The 22,593-nt window shown below is 41.8% G+C and overlaps 1 protein-coding gene across 2 annotated transcripts in view; it reads left to right on the forward strand.

The window, feature by feature from the left end:
• The window catches only part of cos (kinesin-like protein costa), a 144,715-nt gene that overhangs the window by 107,761 nt on the left and 14,361 nt on the right, over positions 1–22,593 (forward strand). Inside the window, exons 16-19 of one of the 2 annotated variants that reach the window (XM_070079644.1) lie at positions 4,696–4,849; positions 5,528–5,710; positions 7,520–7,657; positions 15,396–15,548. In XM_070079644.1, coding sequence (XP_069935745.1) covers positions 4,696–4,849; positions 5,528–5,710; positions 7,520–7,657; positions 15,396–15,548 — 628 coding nt within the window. Of the gene's footprint in view, positions 1–4,695; positions 4,850–5,524; positions 5,711–7,519; positions 7,658–15,395; positions 15,549–22,593 lie in introns of both variants that reach the window. The other variant, XM_070079643.1, reaches the window with a different exon arrangement.

A 22,593-nucleotide genomic window follows, 5' to 3' on the forward strand; every position in this document is an offset into this window, starting at 1 on the left:
ATGGACACGAGGAACATCAAAGAGTGATCTGTGCCTTGTGTTATGGTCATGTGTTCTGTTGAGGTTGGCAAGGAGATGTTTGAGGGGAGGGTTAATATCAGAGTTAAGTGTTCTATGTATGTAATAGGTGCAGTAATAAGTATGGATGTTTTGTATGGTGAGTAGGTTTAGTGTATTGAATATTGGTGGAGTGTGCTGCCTGTAGTGAGAATTTGTTATCATTCTAACTGCAGCCTTTTGTTGGGTAATTAGTGGTCTGAGATGGTTAATTGTTGTTGAGCCCCATGCACAAATTCCATAGGTGAGATAGGGGTAAATAAGAGAGTGATATAGGGCCAGGAGGGCTGACTGTGGAACATAGTACCGTATCTTCGATAGTATGCCTACAGTCTTGGAAATTTTCTTAGAAATTTGTTGTATATGTGTATGAAATTTGAGTCTATTATCAAGGTGGATTCCTAAGAATTTTCCCTCTGTTAGCTTTGTGATAGGTGATCCGTTTATCATTATGTTAAGAGGGACATCTGTAGCTCTGTTACCAAACTGAATGAAGTAGGTTTTGTCAATGTTTAGTGTAAGTTTGTTAGTCCTCATCCAGGTAGATATTTTCTGTAATTCGGTATTTACAGTATTGGCTAGTGTGACTGGGCTCGGGTGAGAGAAGACGTATGTAGTGTCATCTGCAAATAGTGTGGGTTTGAGTAATTGCGAAGCATTTGGAAGGTCATTTATGTATAGGAGAAAGAGAAGAGGGCCAAGGACACTTCCCTGTGGGACACCAACTGTAATTGGTTGCGCAGAAGAGTTTGTCCCATTTGCGTACACATATTGGCTTCTGTTGCTGAGGTATGACTTGAGGTAGTTGAGGGAGTGCCCTCTTATACCATAGTGTGACAATTTTACGTGGAGCAAGTCATGGTCAACTGTATCAAAAGCTTTACGTAAGTCAATGAAGATCCCCAGTGGGACTTCTTTTTTCTCTATTGCAGTGTATATATGTTCTAGCATGTGTATAATAGCATCATTAGTATTTTTATTAGGCCTGAATCCAAATTGGCAGGGGTTGAGTATGTTTTGGGAGATAAGGTAGGAGTAGATTCGTTTATGAATTAATTTTTCGAAGATTTTTGAGAGAGGGTGTAAGTTGGATATTGGCCTATAGTTATTCAACTCTGTTTGGTCTCCTCCTTTGTGGATCGGGGTGACCCTTGCTATTTTGAGTACTGTAGGGAAGGTGGAGGATTCAATGGATTTGTTAAAGAGTGTTGCAATGATTGGAGATAGCACTTGTGACACTTTTTTGTATATAAAGGGTGGTAAGGTACTTAAATCTCCTGCCTTGTTTTTTAGTGCATTGATAATAAGGGAGACTTCGTATGGGTTAGTCGGAGCTAGGAACAGTGTGTTCGGGTAGTTGCCGGTGAGGTAGTCATTTGGTGGGGTATCTGAGCTTGGGATTTTATTGGCAAGGTTTTGTCCTATAGTGGAGAAGAAATCATTGAGTCTGTTTGCTGTTTCTGTTGGTGGGAGTTGGGGTTCATCTGATTTTGCTAATTTTATTTCGCTATTTCGTGATATCTTTTTTGTTCCCAGAATTTCTGATAGGGTTTTCCAGGTCTTTTTTATATCACCTCGTAAGTTGGATAATCTGTTCTCATAATACAATTTTTTTGCCCTTCTTATCAGGCTGGTTAGGATTGACGAGTAACGTTTTGTTTGGTCTCTGGTTATGTGACCCATTCTGTACTGTTTTTCATATTGGTGTTTTGTATTTATGGATTTGAGAATGCTGGGTGTTAGCCAGGGACTGTTCAGTCTCTTTGCTGTCATCTGTTTAGTTTTTTTAGGGCAGTGCTTGTTATAGAGGTATTGGGTCTTTTTTAGAAAATTATTAATACATTCGTCAATATCTGTATAGATTTCTAGCTCAGTGTGCCAATCAATGTTTGCTAATGCTGTTGTGAAGTTATTAATGGCTGCCTCATTGTGAAGTCTGAAGGTGACTTTAGTAGTGTCTTGGGGTAGTTTACAAAGAGTTGTTATGAGGAAAGTAGGGTAGTGGTCTGTGGTATTATCTGTAATTATGCCTGATTTTAAAGGGGATATGGTGTTGGTCCAGATGTGGTCAAGTAGGGAAACACTAGTCTCTGTAACTCTTGTAGGTTTTGTTACTGTTGGTAGTAACATACAGTTACTCATTGTGTTTGTGAATTCAGTAACGTGTGGGTCCTGGTCTTGCAGGAGATTTATATTGAAGTCACCTGAGAGTAGTAAGTGATCTTTGTTCATGCGTGCATCAGTTATCATACTTCCTAGATTTTGACTAAATTGGCTAATGTTTGACTGTGGAACTCTGTAGATGTTTATCAATGTGAGAGGTTTTTGTAGGTATTTGGATTTGAATTTAGCTATTATATATTCCCCATGTTCATCCCTTGTGCAAGTATTAGTGATACATTCTAGTTGGTCTGAGTAGTATATGGCTGTGCCACCCCCTTGTTGGTCTGGCCTACAGTTGTGTATGGCTGTGTAACCAGGAATGGCATAGACATCTGTAGTATCAGGCTTTAGCCAGGTTTCAGTTAGTGTAATGATGGACATATTGGCATGTAAGGAATTTAGTAATGCTATGAGGTCATCGTAATGCTTGCTTAAAGATCTGATATTGTAGTTAAAGATAGTTATGTTGTTGTTGGCACTGAGAAGTGCCTTTGATTGTTCTGCAGTGTAGTAATTACAGTAACTGTTTGATTCATTTAAGTCATTAAATAAGAGGTTGGTATCAGGATCAATGCTTGTAATCATAAGATTTGTAGTGAATCTATAGTTAGAATTAAGTATAAAACAAAGTAAATAGTCTTAAGCTAAAAAAGAGCACCTGAATTATTTAACAAATATAAAATAATGAGCTAAGGGACTAATACAAATAAAGTGATGATCATATAATAGAGCTTGGGAGTATGATAGTAGGTAGTACTATAAAGGTAATTTTTTAAAGTTAGAATTATAGTTTAAAATTATAATAAAAAGGGACTAATATAGGTTGTGGTGAACAATAAAGTGGTAATCAAATAAATGAGCTTTGGAATATAATGGCAAAATTGTGAACTTATTCTACTTTAGCACCTGAGAATAGCACCTTGATTATTTTAACAATTGTGGATATATAAACTAGGATAGTTATATAAAGCTAAAATAAAGGAGAAAATATATAAGGGACTAAAATTAAGTAATGGTAAGCAAAGTTAAATGGACAGATGGTAGGAATTATAATATAAACTTATAATATAAAAATACAATTTGAAATGGTACTTGCAATTGCACTAGAGTCTGGTATAGGTTGTTGACAAGATCAAGATTATAACTATAGATTTAAATTGACAAAATAAAATTCACAATTAAAGTACCAAAAGAATAATAGTAAAAAATCACAATGGTAATGTCTTGGTTATAATATGATAGTAAGATGGTAGACAGGTACCCAGGTACACAGGTACAAAGGATAATACAAAGGTTGGGGTTGAATATAAAAACTTGAAAATTTGGCAACAAAATGTTATGGGAAGTATAAAATAATGTTTAATGTACAAAAGTAAAATTGACTGGTAGTAAATATGTCACCCATCTCTGTATAAACATTGTGTCATATGGAAATGCACTTTGACCCACTATCTGACGTACTTTTCCCACATTCACCTTAACTGGCTCCTCACTCCTATACAGTGCTGTTGTGCCTTGATCCACTTGTAAAATCATTGCCTTCCTTTCTCCGTCACTAACGTTCAAAAATTCTTCAAAATATCTTCATTATCATTCCAGTACCTCCACTTTCCCTGCTTACATCTCCCATCTTTCATTCTTAACTGCTAAGTTCTTGTACTCTTCAGGCTTCCTTACCAAACATAATCTCTTATTAACAAAATTTGATGAAGACTCATCCATTCTCTCATTGGTTTTCATTATTATTAATAATAATAATAACAATAATGTGATTTTTTCAATGCACTAGTCATCTCCCACTTAGACAGGGTGACCTAAAAAGAAAAGCTAATGTTGTTGAGGTGGTTCGGACATGTGGAGAGAATGGAGCGAAACAGAATAACTTCAAGAGTGTATTAGTCTGTAGTGGAAGGAAGGCGGGGTAGGGGTCGGCCTAGGAAAGGTTGGAGGGAGGGGGTAAAGGAGGTTTTGTGTGCGAGGGACTTGGACTTCCAGCAGGCATGCGTGAGCATGTTTGATAGAAGTGAATGGAGACAAATGGTTTTTAATACTTGACGTGCTGTTGGAGTGTGAGCAAAGTAACATTTATGAAGGGATTCAGGGAAACCGGCAGGCCGGACTTGAGTCCTGGAGATGGGAAGTACAGTGCCTGCACTCTGAAGGAGGGGTGTTAATGTTGCAGTTTAAAAACTGTAGTGTAAAGCACCCTTCTGGCAAGACAGTGATGGAGTGAATGATGGTGAAAGTTTTTCTTTTTCGGGCCACCCTGCCTTGGTGGGAATCGGCCAGTGTGATAATAAATAATAAATAAAAAAAATTTAGTAATTGTACAGGAGAAAGGGATACTATCCCCTTGCTCCCAGCATTTTAGTCGCCTCTTACACCATATCATTATTATTATTATAATACTTTTTCTCATTTTGTCTTCTACATTTTCTGGGATATTGAAAAACGTTGTATTTTGGCATTCCGAAGGGTAGCAGAGCTGGAGAGCAGCGTAAGGGAGATGCGACGGCAGCAGGAGGAACTACAGACTCGACTGAGAGAAGAGACGCAACGCAAGGAAGAACTGGAACAACAAATAATCATCGACCAACGTCGTATGAGGGATTTAGACATTCATTTGAAGGTGAAATAATGGGTCCAGTTGTAGTAAAATTGTCTGCGTTATTGGAAATTGTTGCTCCTTATCCATATTAAATAGTCTTCAAGCCTACCTGGTTTATATCTGAGACCACAGGTACAGTAGTGAGTAAAATTGTTTTTATTATTGAAAAGTATTGCTACTCAGTGTATATTAAAATAGCCTTTAGATCTACATAAAATATGTGTATATTTGTGGGCTGTTTTATTCTTCATGTCAGTGTAATATATAGCTATGTAATAGATATATCTTTACCTTCAATGAGTTGCGAGAGTTTTTCTACTCCTGGAGCCTGGCCATGGGCCAGGCTCATCTGGTGATAGCCTGGTCAACCAGGCTGATGCTGCTGGTGGCCAGCTGACCCACATATCTACCACAGCCTGGTTGATCTGGCATCTGGTGAAGATACTTGTCCAGTTTCCTTTTGAAGACTAATACACTTGTTCAAGTAGTGTTTCTAATATCTTCTGGTACGATGTTGGATTGTCTGGGGCCACGGATGTTGATACAATGTTCTCTTATTGTGCCCACTGCTCCAGATCGACTCATTAACCCAGTGGCTAGCGCGTCAGTCTGGAGTTTTATGACTCTCTGATCGCAGGTTCTGTCTTCGTCCGTGGTATGGTTTATTACAGGTGATGAGAATATGAATGTTTCCAGCAGGGAGATGATGATTGTGAGAGCGAGCGAGGCTGGCTGGCTCAGGAAGAAGACCGAATTTTACGTCTAAGAGAAGCCACTCATCAGCTGCAGAAGGAAGTAGAGCATAGGGAAGAAGCTGTTAAACACAGAGAACGTATGCATAAGGAGAAGCTGCGACTCCAGACTTCAAAGCCATGTAGCCAAGTAAGTGTACCTGTTCCTAGGTTGAGGGACTGATTACCTCATTTTCTTCTGTCTTTTGTGTATAGTATCCCCCTGGTATCTGCAGGGCAGGGGATACTATCCAAGACCTACTGTGGATACCTGAATCTGAGGATAGTAGAGAACCCTATATATATAATTTGTTTTTATTCACATACATACCTGAGATCAAGTTTAATTGATAAATTATACACAATAAGTCAAGAATTAGCACTTTTTTATTAATCTGAAGCACCTCACAGCTTCTCTTAGGCTTTGAAGAATTGCCACGGTCACTGCTTTTGTGCTTTGGTGCCATTATTAATCCTTAAATGGTCCAAATGTATATATACGTTCTCTCGCATAGCGCCCCAAACGTATATATATGTTTTGTCATTCATTCAACATTGCCACGATGTGCCTGAGTCGCCTAGACATGAGAGAAAGGGTGTGCTCACTCACTGTGCGCCATATTAAAAAAAGTGGGGACGCCTGGGTACTATATGCTATTTTTTTCCTATTAAAAAAGAAAAACAATTTTTTTTTTCTCAAAATATTTGGGGCGCTACGCTAGAGAACGTATATATATGTTTGGACCATTTAAGGGTTAAGCAAAATTGAGGGTTATTTTCGGGCCACTGTAAACCATAGATAACTGAAATCATGGAAACCAAATCCATGGATATGAGGGTTCTACTGTATAATTTCTACAGTCTTCATATTTTTTTTAATGCGCCGGCCGTTTCCCACCAAGGCAGAGTGACCTAAAAAGAAAAACAAAGGAGAAGGGGTTACTAGCCCTTTGCTCCCAGCATTTTAGTCGCCTCTTACGTTACTCACAACTTATGGAGGAAGAATTCTTTCTCATTTTCCCATTGAGAGTCTTCAGATTATGTCCATGTAAGGTTTTGATAAAGCCACTGGATGGTGAAACATCTACAAATATACTCAGATGTTGCACATCTTGTTCAACAAGTGTACAGTATACAGTGGACCCCCGCTTAACGATCACCTCCAAATGCGACCAATTATGTAAGTGTATTTATGTAAGTGCGTTTGTACGTGTATGTTTGGGGGTCTGAAATGGACTAATCTACTTCACAATATTCCTTATGGGAAAAAATTCGGTCAGTACTGGCACCTGAACATACTACTGGAATGAAAAAAGTTCGTTAACCGGGGGTCCACTGTACTGTAGCAAATACACTATAATAGACTGGAATAGCTCCATGGGGAAGTGGAAAAGAATTCTTCCTCCGTAACAAATGCATGTCATAAGGGGCAACTAGAATGGCAGTAGCAAGGGGATAGTAACCCCTTCTCCTGTATATATTACTAAATGTAGAAGGAGAAACTTTTGTGTTTCTTTTTGGGCCACCCTGTCTCGGTGGGATATGGCTGATGCATTGAAAGAAAGAAGAAGAAAATCTTTTGTTTTTCTTTTTATGCCACCCTGTCTCGGTGAGAGATGGCTGGCATGTTAAAGAAAAAGGTTAAAATAGATTTAATTTAAAGATTTGAATTAAGAGGTACTTTTTATAATGATGAAAACTGGATAAAATATGGAAATATTGAATGGTTGTTTTGTACTTCTTTATAAAATGTTTAATTTGTTGTTTGGAAGGTCATGTGACCTCTTGTATCTACGCGCCTATGGCTAGACAGTGGTAGTGTGAATGGTGGTAAAAGTGTTTCTTTTTTGGGTTATCCAACCTTGCTGGAGATGGCCAGCATTGCATTGTGTACAGTAAAACGTGCAAATATTACTGGGCAACATTGCAGGATTTGCAGACTGCTTTCTTTTGTTGACAGTCAGGTGCCAGTGAAGACTTGAAGGATAGTTTAATAGAGCGTCGAGAGTCCGACCTTCGAGAGGAAATTTCACATCTACGGGATGCTCGAGATTCTCTTATGATGCGCCGGCAGAAACTGGATCGCAGACTCCACAAGGTGAGAGTATAACATTTTAATTCAGTTTTCTTTGTATTCTTTCAACAAACCAGCCGTATCCCACCAAGGCAAGGTGATTCAAAAAGAAAAATGAAAGCTTTTCTTTTTAAATTTAGTAATGTATACAGGAAAAGGGTTACTAGCCCCTTGCTCCTGACATTTTAGTCGCCTTTTAAAATATGCATGGCTTGCGGAGGAAGAATTCTGTGCCGCTTCCCTATGGAGGTTCATTCAGTTTTAGCTTTAAATAACCACTCTGTATTGATGGGTCAATCTCAGGTGTTACATGTTAACCCTTTCAGGGTCAACAGGCCCTCTCAGAAACTTGTTCTCAGGGTCACCCAAATTTAAAAAAAAAAAATTATTTTTTCTTAGGAAAAGATAGAGAATCTTTTCCTGATCATAATGACACCAAAAATATGAAATTTGATGGAAAACTTTTGGAATTATGCTCTCGTATCGGCGATTTTGCCCAATTTGAGCCCTATTTTCGGCCAATTCCTCTGTATTAGTCGACAAAAATCATGAATATTTCGCTAGAACTCCATTTTTTTCTATCAAATGAGTGCAAGAAACCACCCATTTATTGATTTCAACTATCCAATACAGTGGTCAGAATTTAGCAATTTTGCCAATTTCACACAAATTTCAAAAGATGCCAATTTCCAAATAGGGTCCAGAATAAACAAGAAAGACATTCCCAGCACTAAAATGACATTTTCTCTGTTCATTAGTCACATCCCAATGCCCCTCTTACATTCTTTTGCTTTCCACTTTGAATTTTTATTCTCACAAAAAATAGATTTACTGTTATGCAGACTACTGCATTAGTGTAAAAAATGGTATAAATAATATCGGCGCACTTGTGAAAGAATATTAGACTCGCCAGTTGACGTGTATTGGACGCTTAGCATGATTTGTTTACTTTTGAACTTTGGTAAAAATTGAACATTTCTGCTACTTTGAGCTCAATTTCAAGGTACTTTTCATTCTAAAATCAGTCAAAATCATCTCAATTTCTGTAATATGTCTTCCATTCTATAGAATGAGACCAGGAAAACTAGAATACAACAATAAATACCATACGAAAATGCAGTGCAAAATCGCTGTTTTAATCCAAAAACACGGTCAAAGTTTTTTTTTCTCATTACGCACTGTGTGCTGCAGGATTTTTTTTATACTGCTCACACTGACCACATAGACCCATTCTTTCATATATAGGCCTGGAAATATAAACACATATGCAGTATAATGTGATCCTTTATTGACTACGTTTCGCCCACACAGTGGGCATTTTTCGCCCACTGTGTGGGCGAAACGTAGTCAATAAAGGATCACATTATACTGCATATGTGTTTATATTTCCATTGTGTCGGTATTTTATACCATTTATTTCCATATATAGGCCTACTAGCTTTCTCTCACTAGATTTGAGGGCATTAGAATTTAGGCATACTAGTACGTCAAAAACCCTGGTGCGTAAGCTGTACTCGTACGGCCGAAACCCTGAAAGGGTTAAGTGGCTATGAGTACATAGGGTAAAATTTTTAACACGGTGCTGACTTAAAGAGCAATAGGCCAGAGTTTTGAGTCCCACTGTACTGGTTCTAACTTGAGTCAAGCTGGAGGTGGGAAGTACAGTGTCTACACAGTGAAGGAGGGGTGGAGATATTGAGTTTTTAACTGTAGTATTGGCACCTCCCTGGCAGGACAGTGACAGTGTGAGTGATAATGAAAGTGTTTCTTCTTTTTTGGGTCATTCTACCTCATTGGAAATGGCCAGTTTGTTTAAAAAAAAAATGGTAAGTACAGTGCCTGTATTCTGAAGGAGGGGTGGGGATATTTACAGTTTGAAGGGATATTTGAACTGTGATGTCAGCACGCTTCTGGCAAGACACCAGTTGAATGAATGATGGTAAATGTGTTTCCTCTTTACTTTAAGTCATCCTGTCTCTGTGAGAGATGTTAGGAAATAGCCATAGTTTATTGAATTGTTATAAAGAAACTGGTAAAGTTGACCACTTGTACTCTACTTCCAGTAAAATATTACACAGCTTTTATTCTTGGTTTGGAAGCTTATTATTTTTTTTTTATTATCACACTGGCCGATTCCCACCAAGGCAGGGTGGCCCGAAAAAGAAAAACTTTCACCATCATTCACTCCATCACTGTCTTGCCAGAAGGGTGCTTTACACTACAGTTTTTAAACTGCAACATTAACACCCCTCCTTCAGAGTGCAGGCACTGTACTTCCCATCTCCAGGACTCAAGTCCGGCCTGCCGGTTTCCCTGAATCCCTTCATAAATGTTACTTTGCTCACACTCCAACAGCACGTCAAGTATTAAAAACCATTTGTCTCCATTCACTCCTATCAAACACGCTCACGCATGCCTGCTGGAAGTCCAAGCCCCTCGCACACAAAACCTCCTTTACCCCCTCCCTCCAACCCTTCCTAGGCCGACCCCTACCCCGCCTTCCTTCCACTACAGACTGATACACTCTTGAAGTCATTCTGTTTCGCTCCATTCTCTCTACATGTCCGAACCACCTCAACAACCCTTCCTCAGCCCTCTGGACAACAGTTTTGGTAATCCCGCACCTCCTCCTAACTTCCAAACTACGAATTCTCTGCATTATATTCACACCACACATTGCCCTCAGACATGACATCTCCACTGCCTCCAGCCTTCTCCTCGCTGCAACATTCATCACCCACGCTTCACACCCATATAAGAGCGTTGGTAAAACTATACTCTCATACATTCCCCTCTTTGCCTCCAAGGACAAAGTTCTTTGTCTCCACAGACTCCTAAGTGCACCACTCACTCTTTTTCCCTCATCAATTCTATGATTCACCTCATCTTTCATAGACCCATCCGCTGACACGTCCACTCCCAAATATCTGAATACGTTCACCTCCTCCATACTCTCTCCCTCCAATCTGATATTCAATCTTTCATCACCTAATCTTTTTGTTATCCTCATAACCTTACTCTTTCCTGTATTCACCTTTAATTTTCTTCTTTTGCACACCCTACCAAATTCATCCACCAATCTCTGCAACTTCTCTTCAGAATCTCCCAAGAGCACAGTGTCATCAGCAAAGAGCAGCTGTGACAACTCCCATTTTGTGTGTGATTCTTTATCTTTTAACTCCACGCCTCTTGCCAAGACCCTCGCATTTACTTCTCTTACAACCCCATCTATAAATATATTAAACAACCACGGTGACATCACACATCCTTGTCTAAGGCCTACCTTTACTGGGAAAAAATTTCCCTCTTTCCTACATACTCTAACTTGAGCCTCACTATCCTCGTAAAAACTCTTCACTGCTTTCAGTAACCTACCTCCTACACCATACACTTGCAACATCTGCCACATTGCCCCCCTATCCACCCTGTCATACGCCTTTTCCAAATCCATAAATGCCACAAAGACCTCTTTAGCCTTATCTAAATACTGTTCACTTATATGTTTCACTGTAAACACCTGGTCCACACACCCCCTACCTTTCCTAAAGCCTCCTTGTTCATCTGCTATCCTATTCTCCGTCTTACTCTTAATTCTTTCAATTATAACTCTTCCATACACCTTACCAGGAAGCTTATAAGAATATAAGAAAGGAGGAGCACTGCAGCAGACCTACTGGTCCATACTAGACACATTCTTCTCAAACCCAATCCCACTAACAAAAATATTCGCCCAACCCATTTTCGCTGGCACTTGGCTTGAGCATAGTTCAGAGGTTTTAAAATACTTGAATTTGAGTGTAGTAATGTCTGATCTTTCAAGAAACCAGCAGTATCCCACCAAGGCAGGGTGGCCCAAAAAGAAAAACAAAAGTTTCTCTTTTTAACTTTAGTAATGTATACAAGAGAAGGGGTTACTAGCCCCTTGCTCCCAGCATTTTAATCGCCTCTTACGACACGCATGAACTGATGAGAAACTTAAATTCTCTGATTTTCATTTTCCGTATATTGAGACTTTTTTTCCATAACCCCTGGCAGCTACATGTCCATAGGAATCACTGACTTAGCATTGCAATGATCTCTAGGTTGCATATTATTAATGTTTCTTAAAAATTTATAAAGTTGAACCATTGTTTTGAAAGGATTTGTTTAAACTGCAAAGTTTTTGTTGTTGTAAATTTTTTTTGTACACACTGGATGTCTCTCACCAAGGCAGAGTGACCCGAAAGAATGAAAGGCAAAAGTAAAAAAAAAAGAAACGTGAATTTGTTGACTCATAAAATCAAAATAACACAATTACAAACGAACCACGGTACAGTGGAGCCCCGCATAACGATTACCTCCGAATGCAACCAATTATGTAAGTGCGTTTGTACATGTATGTTTGGGGGTCTGAAATGGACTAATCTACTTCACAATATTCCTTATGGGAACAAATTCGGTCAGTACTGGCACCTGAACATACTTCTGGAGTGAAAAAATATCATTAACCGGGGGTCCAGTGTACTTGCCTGGAGTTGTACGACTCACTTGCCATGGTAAGATAAGATACTTTATTTCAACAGCATACAATGTTCGTACAGAGGTGAATGACATTTAGGTGCGCATGCAGAAAGACTCTTAATATGCAGATCATTTCAGGCAAACTTAAGACTAACTTAAGATTAATAGGCAATGACAAATTGAGTGGCTTTATACAGTCTCTTAGGCAGCTGTAAATGTAAATTTAGGAGTTACAGTGAATACAAGAGAATTGAATATCCAATTAGTACATGCTGTATGGTTTTTATTAAATTTAATTGTATCGTGGTTCTTTTATGGGTTTGTTGTTATTCTCTTACTTATTTAATGTCAGTTTGGTGAGGTTGTTTAATGGGATTTAATGTCAGTTTGGTGAGGTTGTTTAATGGGATTTAATGTCAGTTTGGTGAGATTGTTTAATGGGATACTATGCTAAATGTGAATTTTGAGTTCTTGTTTAATATGGTGAAGCAGAAGTCTTCTTCGGCCATCTTGTTTCAGGAGGAGCATGCTAGAAATTGTTAATAGTTGCTTGTCTTCTTATATATTAATAAGATAGAAAGAACACGAGAGGAGAATGTATGTGAGTACAGTGCACCCCCAGTTTACGATATTATTTCATTCCAGAAGTATGTTCAGGTGCCAGTACTGACCGAATTTATTCCCATAAGGAATATTGTGAATTAGATTAGTCCATTTCAGACCCCCAAACATACACATACAAACGCACTTACATAAATGGTCGCATTGGGAGCTGATCGTAAACCGGGGGTCCACTGTATTAGTTATACCAATGCTCTTGTATGGGTGTGAAGCATGGGTGGTGAATGTTGCAACAAGGAGAAGGCTGGAGGCAGTGGAGATGTTGTGTCTGAGGGCAATGTGTGGTGTGAATATTGTGCAGAGAATTCATAGTTTGGAGATTAGGAGGTGTGTGATTACCAAAGCTATTATCCAGAAGGCTGAGGAGAGGTTATTGAGATGGTTTGGACATATAGAAAGAATGGAATGAAACATAATGACTTCGAGAGTGTATAAATCTGTACTGGAGGGAAGGCGGGGTAGGGGTTGGCCTAGGAAAGGTTGGAGGGAGGGGGTAAAGGAGGTTTTGTGTGCGAGGGGCCTGGACTTCCAGCAGGCATGCATGAGCGTGTTTGATAGGAGTAAATGGAGACAAATGGTTTTTAATACTTGACATGCTGTTGGAGTGTGAGCAAAGTAACATTTATGAAGGGGTTCAGAGAAACCGGCAGGCCGGACTTGAGTCCTGGAGATGGGAAGTACAGTGCCTGCACTCTGAAGGAGGGGTGTTAATGTTGCAGTTTAAAAACTGTAGTGTAAAGCACCCTTCTGGCAAGACAGTGATGGAGTGAATGATGGTGAAAGTTTTTCTTTTTCGGGCCACCCTGCCTTGGTGGGCCACCCTGCCTTGGTGGACCACCCTGCCTTGGTGGACCACCCTGCCTTGGTGGACCACCCTGCCTTGGTGGACCACCCTGCCTTGGTGGACCACCCTGCCTTGGTGGGCCACCCTGCCTTGGTGGACCACCCTGCCTTGGTGGGCCACCCTGCCTTGGTGGACCACCCTGCCTTGGTAGACCACCCTGCCTTGGTGGACCACCCTGCCTTGGTGGGCCACCCTGCCTTGGTGGGCCACCCTGCCTTGGTGGACCACCCTGCCTTGTTGGACCACCCTGCCTTGGTGGACCACCCTGCCTTGGTGGACCACCCTGCCTTGGTGGGCCACCCTGCCTTGGTGGACCACCCTGCCTTGGTGGGCCACCCTGCCTTGGTGGACCACCCTGCCTTGGTGGGCTACCCTGCCTTGGTGGACCACTCTGCCTTGGTGGACCACCCTACCTTTGTGGGCCACCCTGCCTTGGTGGGCCACCCTGCCTTGGTGGGCCACCCTGCCTTGGTGGACCACCCTGCCTTGGTGGGCCACCCTGCCTTGGTGGGCCACCCTGCCTTGGTGGACCACCCTGCCTTGGTGGACCACCCTGCCTTGGTGGACCACCCTGCCTTGGTGAGCCACCCTGCCTTGGTGGACCACCCTGCCTTGGTGGGCCACCCTGCCTTGGTGGGCCACCCTGCCTTGGTGGGCCACCCTGCCTTGTTGGACCACCCTGCCTTGGTGGACCACCCTGCCTTGGTGGACCACCCTGCCTTGGTGGGCCACCCTGCCTTGGTGCACCACCCTGCCTTGGTGGGCCACCCTGCCTTGGTGGGCCACCCTGCCTTGGTGGGCCACCCTGCCTTGGTGGACCACCCTGCCTTGGTGGACCACCCTGCCTTGGTGGACCACCCTGCCTTGGTGGACCACCCTGCCTTGGTGGACCACCCTGCCTTGGTGGGCCACCCTGCCTTGGTGGGCCACCCTGCCTTGGTGGGCCATCCTGCTTTGGTGGACCACCCTGCCTTGGTGGGCCACCCTGTCTACCAACCTACTACCACAGGATGGTAGTACCTTCCTGGGTGGTTGCTGTCTTCCAACCTACTACCACAGGACAGTAGTATCTCCCTGGGTGGTTGTCTACCAACCTACTACCACAGGACAGTAGTACCTCCCTGGGTGGTTGCTGTCTACCAACCTACTACCACAGGATGGTAGTACCTCCCTGTGTGGTTGTTGTCTACCAACCTACTACCACAGAACGGTAGTACCTCCCTGTGTGGTTGTTGTCTACCAACCTACTACCACAGGATGGTAGTACCTCCCTGGGTGGTTGCTGTCTACCAACCTACTACCTAGGATTATTCTGTCTATTAGTCTATTTTTAAATTTATATTGCTCCTGGATGACGGCAGTGTCACCAGTGCTGTCCATGAGTTATATTGGCTTTTTCAGTACTGTACTGGCATTATATGTGCTGCCTGGAGTGTATTAGGCAGACGAGTACATGTACATCACCTTCTTGTCAGTGTTTCATGTTTATTGGCTTTAAATTGAGCCATTGTTCATTATGTTTCACCTGCTGGTGATGTTCACCAGTGAGTGGAACAGTGGCTCAAAGGCCAACAAAAACATGGAATACCAAAAAGAGATGTTATTTATGTGGAAGGGTACAGGTGTTACTAGCGCTTTGCTCTCGATATTTTAGTCACCTCTTATGACACGCATGGCTTTCAGAGAAACGATCCTTTTCCACTTCCTCAAGTTACTGATGTGTGGTGATCAAACCAGCAAATAGCTTAATAATGGAAGGAAGAGTTCCACTGGTAAGAAATAATTTTTTCATCTCAGAGTCATGGAAGAGGAGTCGGGTCTGGAGAGGAGCGACGGTTGCTCGAGCTGGATGAGGCCATAGAAGCAGTAGATGCCGCAATTGAATACAAAAATGAGGTCATATGTGGACGTGCAAGAGAACTCAAATGTCACGCCAAACTTCTTAATCAGGTATGTTAATTCAGTATTTTCCCCGTATCCATAGGGGATGCATTCCAAGACCTACCATGGATACCTGAAACTGCGGATAGTAGCGAACCCTATATGCAAGCTATTTTTCATATACATACAAACCTATGATAAAGTTCAGTTAATAAGTTACACACAATAAGTGGAGAATTAGCAGCTTTTTACTGATGGGAAGCAGTTTACACCTTCTCTTAGGCTTTGAAGAACTCAAATTATCACTACTTTTGCACTTTGAGGCCATTATTAAGCAAAATTAAGGGTTGTTATTTTTGATCCACGGTAAACTGCAGATAACTGAAGCCGCAGATACTTGACCTGTTGATACTGGGGTCCCGCTGTAATGTATTTATTTTTAGTAATTAAAAAGTATGTTTTTTTTTTTTCAACAAGTCAGCCGTCTCCCATCGAGGCAGGGTGACCCACCGAGGCAGGGTGACCCACCGAGGCAGGGTGACCCACCGAGGCAGGGTGACCCAAAAAGAAAGAAAATTCCCAAAAAGAAAATACTTTCATCATCATTCAACACTTTCACCACACTCACACATAATCACTGTTTTTGCAGAGGTGCTCAGAACACAACAGTTTAGAAGCATATACGTATAAAGATACACAACATATCCCTCCAAACTGCCAATATCCTGAACCCCTCCTTTAAAGTGCAGGCATTGTACTTCCCATTTCCAGGACTCAAGTCCGGCTATATATATCGGTTTCCCTGAATCCCTGCACTAAATATTACCCTGCTCATACTCCAACAGCTCATCAGGTCCCAAATACCATTCGTCTCCATTCACTCCTTCCGAGCACACTCACGCATGCCAAGCCCCTCGCCCACGAAACCTCCCTTACCCCTTCCTTCCAACCTTTTCGAGGACGACCCCTACCCCGCCTTCCTTCCCCTACAGATTTATATGCTCTCCATGTCATTCAACTTTGATCCATTCTCTCTAAATGACCAGACCACCTTAACAACCCCTCTTCAGCCCTCTGACTAATACTTTTATTAATTCCACACCTTCTCCTAATTTCCACATTCCGTATTTTCTGCATAATATTTACACCACACATTGCCCTTAGACAGGACATCTCCACTGCCTCCAACCGCCTCCTCGCTGCAGCATTCACAACCCAAACTTCACACCCATATAAGAGTGTTGGTACTACTATACTTTCATACATTCCCTTCTTTGCCTCCATAGATAACGCTTTTTGTCTCCGCATTTACCTCAATGCACCACTCGCCTTTTTTCCCTCGTCAATTCTATGTTTATTTATTATCACACTGGCCGATTCCCACCAAGGCAGGGTGGCCCGAAAAAGAAAAACTTTCACCATCATTCACTCCATCACTGTCTTGCCAGAAGGGTGCTTTACACTGCAGTTTTTAAACTGCAACATTAACACCCCTCCTTCAGAGTGCAGGCACTGTACTTCCCATCTCCAGGACTCAAGTCCGGCCTGCCGGTTTCCCTGAACCCCTTCATAAATGTTACTTTGCTCACACTCCAACAGCACGTCAAGTATTAAAAACCATTTGTCTCCATTCACTCCTATCAAACACGCTCACGCATGCCTGCTGCAAGTTCAAGCCCCTCGCACACAAAACCTCCTTTACCCCCTCCCTCCAACCTTTCCTAGGCCGACCCCTACCCCGCCTTCCTTCCACTACAGACTGATACACTCTTGAAGTCACTCTGTTTCGCTCCATTCTCTCTACATGTCCGAACCACCTCAACAACCCTTCCTCAGCCCTCTGGACAACAGTTTTGGTAATCCCGCACCTCCTCCTAACTTCCAAACTACGAATTCTCTGCATTATATTCACACCACACATTGCCCTCAGACATGCCATCTCCACTGCCTCCAGCCTTCAGTGGTCAGTCATCAGTCGTCAGTGGTCAGTCGTCACGTGAGGTCACAGACCCTGAGCTGCTTTGGGGATTAGTGTGGACGGTTACAAAGCATGGCTTGCTTCTGCAGTGTTTTAAAAATTGAGGTTGGAGAGTTGAAGGAGGAGGTCTTGCTTCTCCAGGTGGAGATTAGGAGGCTGAAGGTCCACCTCAATGGGTCTGGGAGAGAGTGTGAGGTGGCTGGAGTTTTGGGGAATGAGGCTTCAAGTGAGGTGCAGTCTGTCTCTCGCTGTGAGGAGGCTGTAGTTGGGGAGGTAGCAACGGCTACCAGCAGTGAGGTGCAGTCCAGCACCTGCTACAAGTGGCGAGTGGTTCACAGTAATGGAAGGCGCATCAGAGTAAGGAAAGTTAAGAGTGAAGATCTGAAGGTAGGAAATCGCTTCTCTGTTCTTCAGGATGAATGTACTTCAGTGGCCAGTGAAGGTAAGGGTACTACTGCCCCTGCTAATGGAGGTAAGCGCATTCTTGTGGTTGGTGACTCTCAGGTAAGATATATTGACCGTGCTTTTTGTAATAGGAATAAGAAGATGAGAGACAGAGTGTGCTTCCCTGGAGCTGGTGTTGGGGACATTGTCAACAGGCTGGATAATATCATGTCAGGTAATGGGAACAAGCCCATTATCTGTCTCAGTGCTGGTGGAAATGATATTGGGAAGGGTAGGAGAGAAGAGCTGCTAGATAAGTACAGGTCAGCTATAGATTTCATTAAGTCTAAGGGAGGGATCCCAATCATATGTAGCATCTTGCCTAGAAGGGGAGTAGGAAATGAATGGTTGTCTAGGGCAATTGGTGTAAATTGCTGGCTAGACAGATACTGCAAGGAACTTGCAATCCCATTCATTGACAACTGGAACAACTTTTATGGCAAACATGATATGTATGCAAGGGATGGGGTACATCTCTCTGGGGCTGGGGTGGTAGCACTTGCAGACTCGATTGAGAAGGCCATTGGTGAAATGCCTATGATTTTAAACTGATGGAAGATAGAGGTATGGGTGTGTGTGGGAAACAAGCAGGTTGCAACACTTGGGTTGGAAACAGTAAATGTATAAAAGGCATTCAGCATGAAGTTATAAATAAAGACAATAGATCAGGTCAGCAAACAAAGGGGGACAGCAGAGGGCAGCAAGGGACTAGCTCCCTTAAGGTTTACTATACTAATAGCAGGAGTGTAAGAAATAAGATAGATGAGCTAAGATTAATTGCAAGTGCAGGAAACATAGATATTATTGCTATAACAGAGACCTGGCTCAATCTGAAAGATAGAGAGATGCCCTCTGAATGTCACATACAAGGCTATAAATTATTCCACACTGACAGGGTCAACAGGAAAGGTGGTGGAGTAGCGATGTATGTCAGAGACAATTTAAATTGTTGTGTTAGACAAGATATTAAATTAGAAGCGTCAGCCACTGAATCTGTTTGGTTACAGCTTCTCGAGGGCCGAGAAAAACTAATTTTGGGTGTGATTTACAGGGCCCCAAATCTTGATAGGGAGTGCAGTAAACTTCTATGGGACGAAATTCGTAAGGCATCTACATACGAAAATGTTGTGCTAATGGGAGATTTCAACTATAGACAGATTGACTGGAGCAATTTGACAGGAAATTTAGAGTCAGGTGACTTTCTTGATACGATCCAGGATTGTTTTTTAAAACAGTTTGTGACAGAGCCAACTAGGGGAAATAACCTCCTTGACTTGGTTCTTGCCAGTAGGGAAACACTAATTAATAATCTTGAGGTTAATGATGAGCTTGGGGAAAGTGATCACAAATCACTCAGTTTTAATATATCATGGAATTCCCCTAATAATGGCAATCAAGTCTCCGTCCCTGACTTTCGCTTGGCTGATTTCATAGGACTGAAAAATTACTTAGGTGGGCTGAACTGGAATGACCTGACTAAGGGTCAGGTAGGTGGTGATGGTTGCCGATATGATGCTTTCCAGGGCATAGTTCTAGCTGCTCAGTCAAATTATGTTCCAAATAGGGAAATCAGATCAAACAAAAATGATCCTAAATGGATGAACAATAGATTAAAATATCTGATTGGTCAAAAGAGAGGCATATATAGGCAAATCAAAAGAGGAGAGGGGCAATTGAGAAATCGATATATTCAGTTAAAGAGAGAAATAAAAAAGGGAATTAGAAAAGCAAAAAGAGATTATGAGGTTAAAGTTGCAAGAGAATCGAAGACTAACCCAAAAGGATTCTTTCAGGTATACAGAAGTAAGATCAGGGACAAGATAGGCCCACTCAAAAGTTCCTCGGGTCAGCTCACTGACAGTGATAAGGAAATGTGTAGAATTTTTAACACATACTTCCTCTCAGTTTTTACACAGGAGGATACCAGCGATATTCCAGTAATGATAAATTATGTAGAACAGGACGATAATAAACTGTGCACTATTAGGGTCACAAGTGACATGGTCCTTAGGCAAATAGATAAATTAAAACCTAACAAATCCCCAGGCCCTGATGAACTGTATGCAAGGGTTCTAAAGGAATGTAAAGAGGAGCTTAGCACACCTTTGGCTAATCTTTTCAACATATCACTACAAACTGGCATGGTGCCAGATAAGTGGAAAAAGGCAAATGTGATACCTATTTTCAAAACAGGTGACAGGTCCTTAGCTTCGAACTATAGACCAATAAGCCTAACCTCCATAGTGGGAAAATTTATGGAATCAATAATTGCCGAGGCAGTTCGTAGCCACCTTGAAAAGCATAAATTAATCAACGAATCTCAGCATGGTTTTACAAAGGGGCGTTCCTGCCTTACGAATTTATTAACTTTTTTCACTAAGGTATTTGAGGAGGTAGATCATGGTAATGAATATGATATTGTGTATATGGACTTCAGTAAGGCTTTTGACAGGGTCCCACATCAGAGACTATTGAGGAAAATTAAAGCACATGGAATAGGAGGAGAAATTTTTTCCTGGATAGAGGCATGGTTGACAAATAGGCAGCAGAGAGTTTGCATAAATGGGGAGAAATCAGAGTGGGGAAGTGTCACGAGCGGTGTTCCACAGGGGTCAATGTTGGGCCCCCTGCTGTTCACAATCTACATAAACGACATAGATGAGGGCATAAAGAGCGACATCGGCAAGTTTGCCGATGACACCAAAATAGGCCGTCGAATTCATTCTGACGAGGACATTCGAGCACTCCAGGAAGATTTGAATAGACTGATGCAGTGGTCGGAGAAGTGGCAGATGCAGTTTAATATAGACAAATGCAAAGTTCTAAATGTTGGACAGGACAATAACCATGCCACATATAAACTAAATAATGTAGATCTTAATATTACGGATTGCGAAAAAGATTTAGGAGTTCTGGTTAGCAGTAATCTGAAACCAAGACAACAGTGCATAAGTGTTCGCAATAAAGCTAATAGAATCCTTGGCTTCATATCAAGAAGCATAAATAATAGGAGTCCTCAGGTTGTTCTTCAACTCTATACATCCTTGGTTAGGCCTCATTTAGATTATGCTGCACAGTTTTGGTCACCGTATTACAGAATGGATATAAATTCTCTGGAAAATGTACAAAGGAGGATGACAAAGTTGATCCCATGTATCAGAAACCTTCCCTATGAGGATAGACTAAGGGCCCTGAAACTGCACTCTCTAGAAAGACGTAGAATTAGGGGGGATATGATTGAGGTGTATAAATGGAAGACAGGAATAAATAAAGGGGATGTAAATAGTGTGCTGAAAATATCTAGCCTAGACAGGACTTGCAGCAATGGTTTTAAGTTGGAAAAATTCAGATTCAGGAAGGATATAGGAAAGTACTGGTTTGGTAATAGAGTTGTGGATGAGTGGAACAAACTCCCAAGTACCGTTATAGAGGCCAGAACGTTGTGTAGCTTTAAAAATAGGTTGGATAAATACATGAGTAGATGTGGGTGGGTGTGAGTTAGACCTGATAGCTTGTGCTACCAGGTCGGTTGCCGTGTTCCTCCCTTAAGTCAATGTGACCTGACCTGACTAGGTTGGGTGCATTGGCTTAAGCCGGTAGGAGACTTGGACCTGCCTCGCATGGGCCAGTAGGCCTTCTGCAGTGTTCCTTCGTTCTTATGTTCTTAACATTCATCACCCATGCTTCACACCCGTATAAGAGCATTGGTAAAACTATACTCTCATACATTCCCCTCTTTGCCTCCAAGGACAAAGTTCTTTGTCTCCACAGACTCCTAAGTGCACCACTCACCCTATTCCCCTCATCAATTCTATGATTCACCTCATCTTTCATAGACCCATCCGCTGACACGTCCACTCCCAAATATCTGAATACATTTACCTCCTCCATACTCTCTCCCTCCAATCTGATATCCAATATTTCATCACCTAATCTTTTTGTTATCCTCATAGCCTTACTCTTTCCTGTATTCACTTTTAATTTTCTTCTTTTGCACACCCTACCAAATTCATCAACCAATCTCTGCAACTTCTCTTCAGAATCTCCCAAGAGCACAGTGTCATCAGCAAAGAGCAACTGTGACAACTCCCACTTTATGTGTGATTCTTTATCTTTTAACTCCATGCCTCTTGTCAAGACCCTCGCATTTACTTCTCTTACAACCCCATCTATAAATATATTAAACAACCATGGTGACATCACACATCCTTGTCTAAGGCCTACTTTTACTGGGAAATAATTTCCCTCTTTCCTACATACTCTAACTTGAGCCTCACTATCCTCGTAAAAACTCTTCACTGCTTTCAGTAACCTACCTCCTACACCATACACCTGCAACATCTGCCACATTGCCCCCCTATCCACCCAGTCATACGCCTTTTCCAAATCCATAAATGCCACAAAGAACTCTTTAGCCTTATCTAAATACTGTTCACTTATATGTTTCACTGTAAACACCTGGTCCACGCACCCCCTACCTTTCCTAAAGCCTCCTTGTTCATCTGCTATCCTATTCTCCATCTTACTCTTAATTCTTTCAATAATAACTCTACCATACACTTTACCAGGTATACTCAACAGACTTATCCCCCTATAATTTTTGCACTCTCTTTTGTCCCCTTTGCCTTTATACAAAGGAACTATGCACGCTCTCTGCCAATCCCTAGGTACCTTACCCTCTTCCATACATTT

Source organism: Cherax quadricarinatus, chromosome 100 (assembly GCF_038502225.1).
Source record: "Cherax quadricarinatus isolate ZL_2023a chromosome 100, ASM3850222v1, whole genome shotgun sequence".
Lineage (NCBI taxonomy): Eukaryota > Metazoa > Arthropoda > Malacostraca > Decapoda > Parastacidae > Cherax > Cherax quadricarinatus.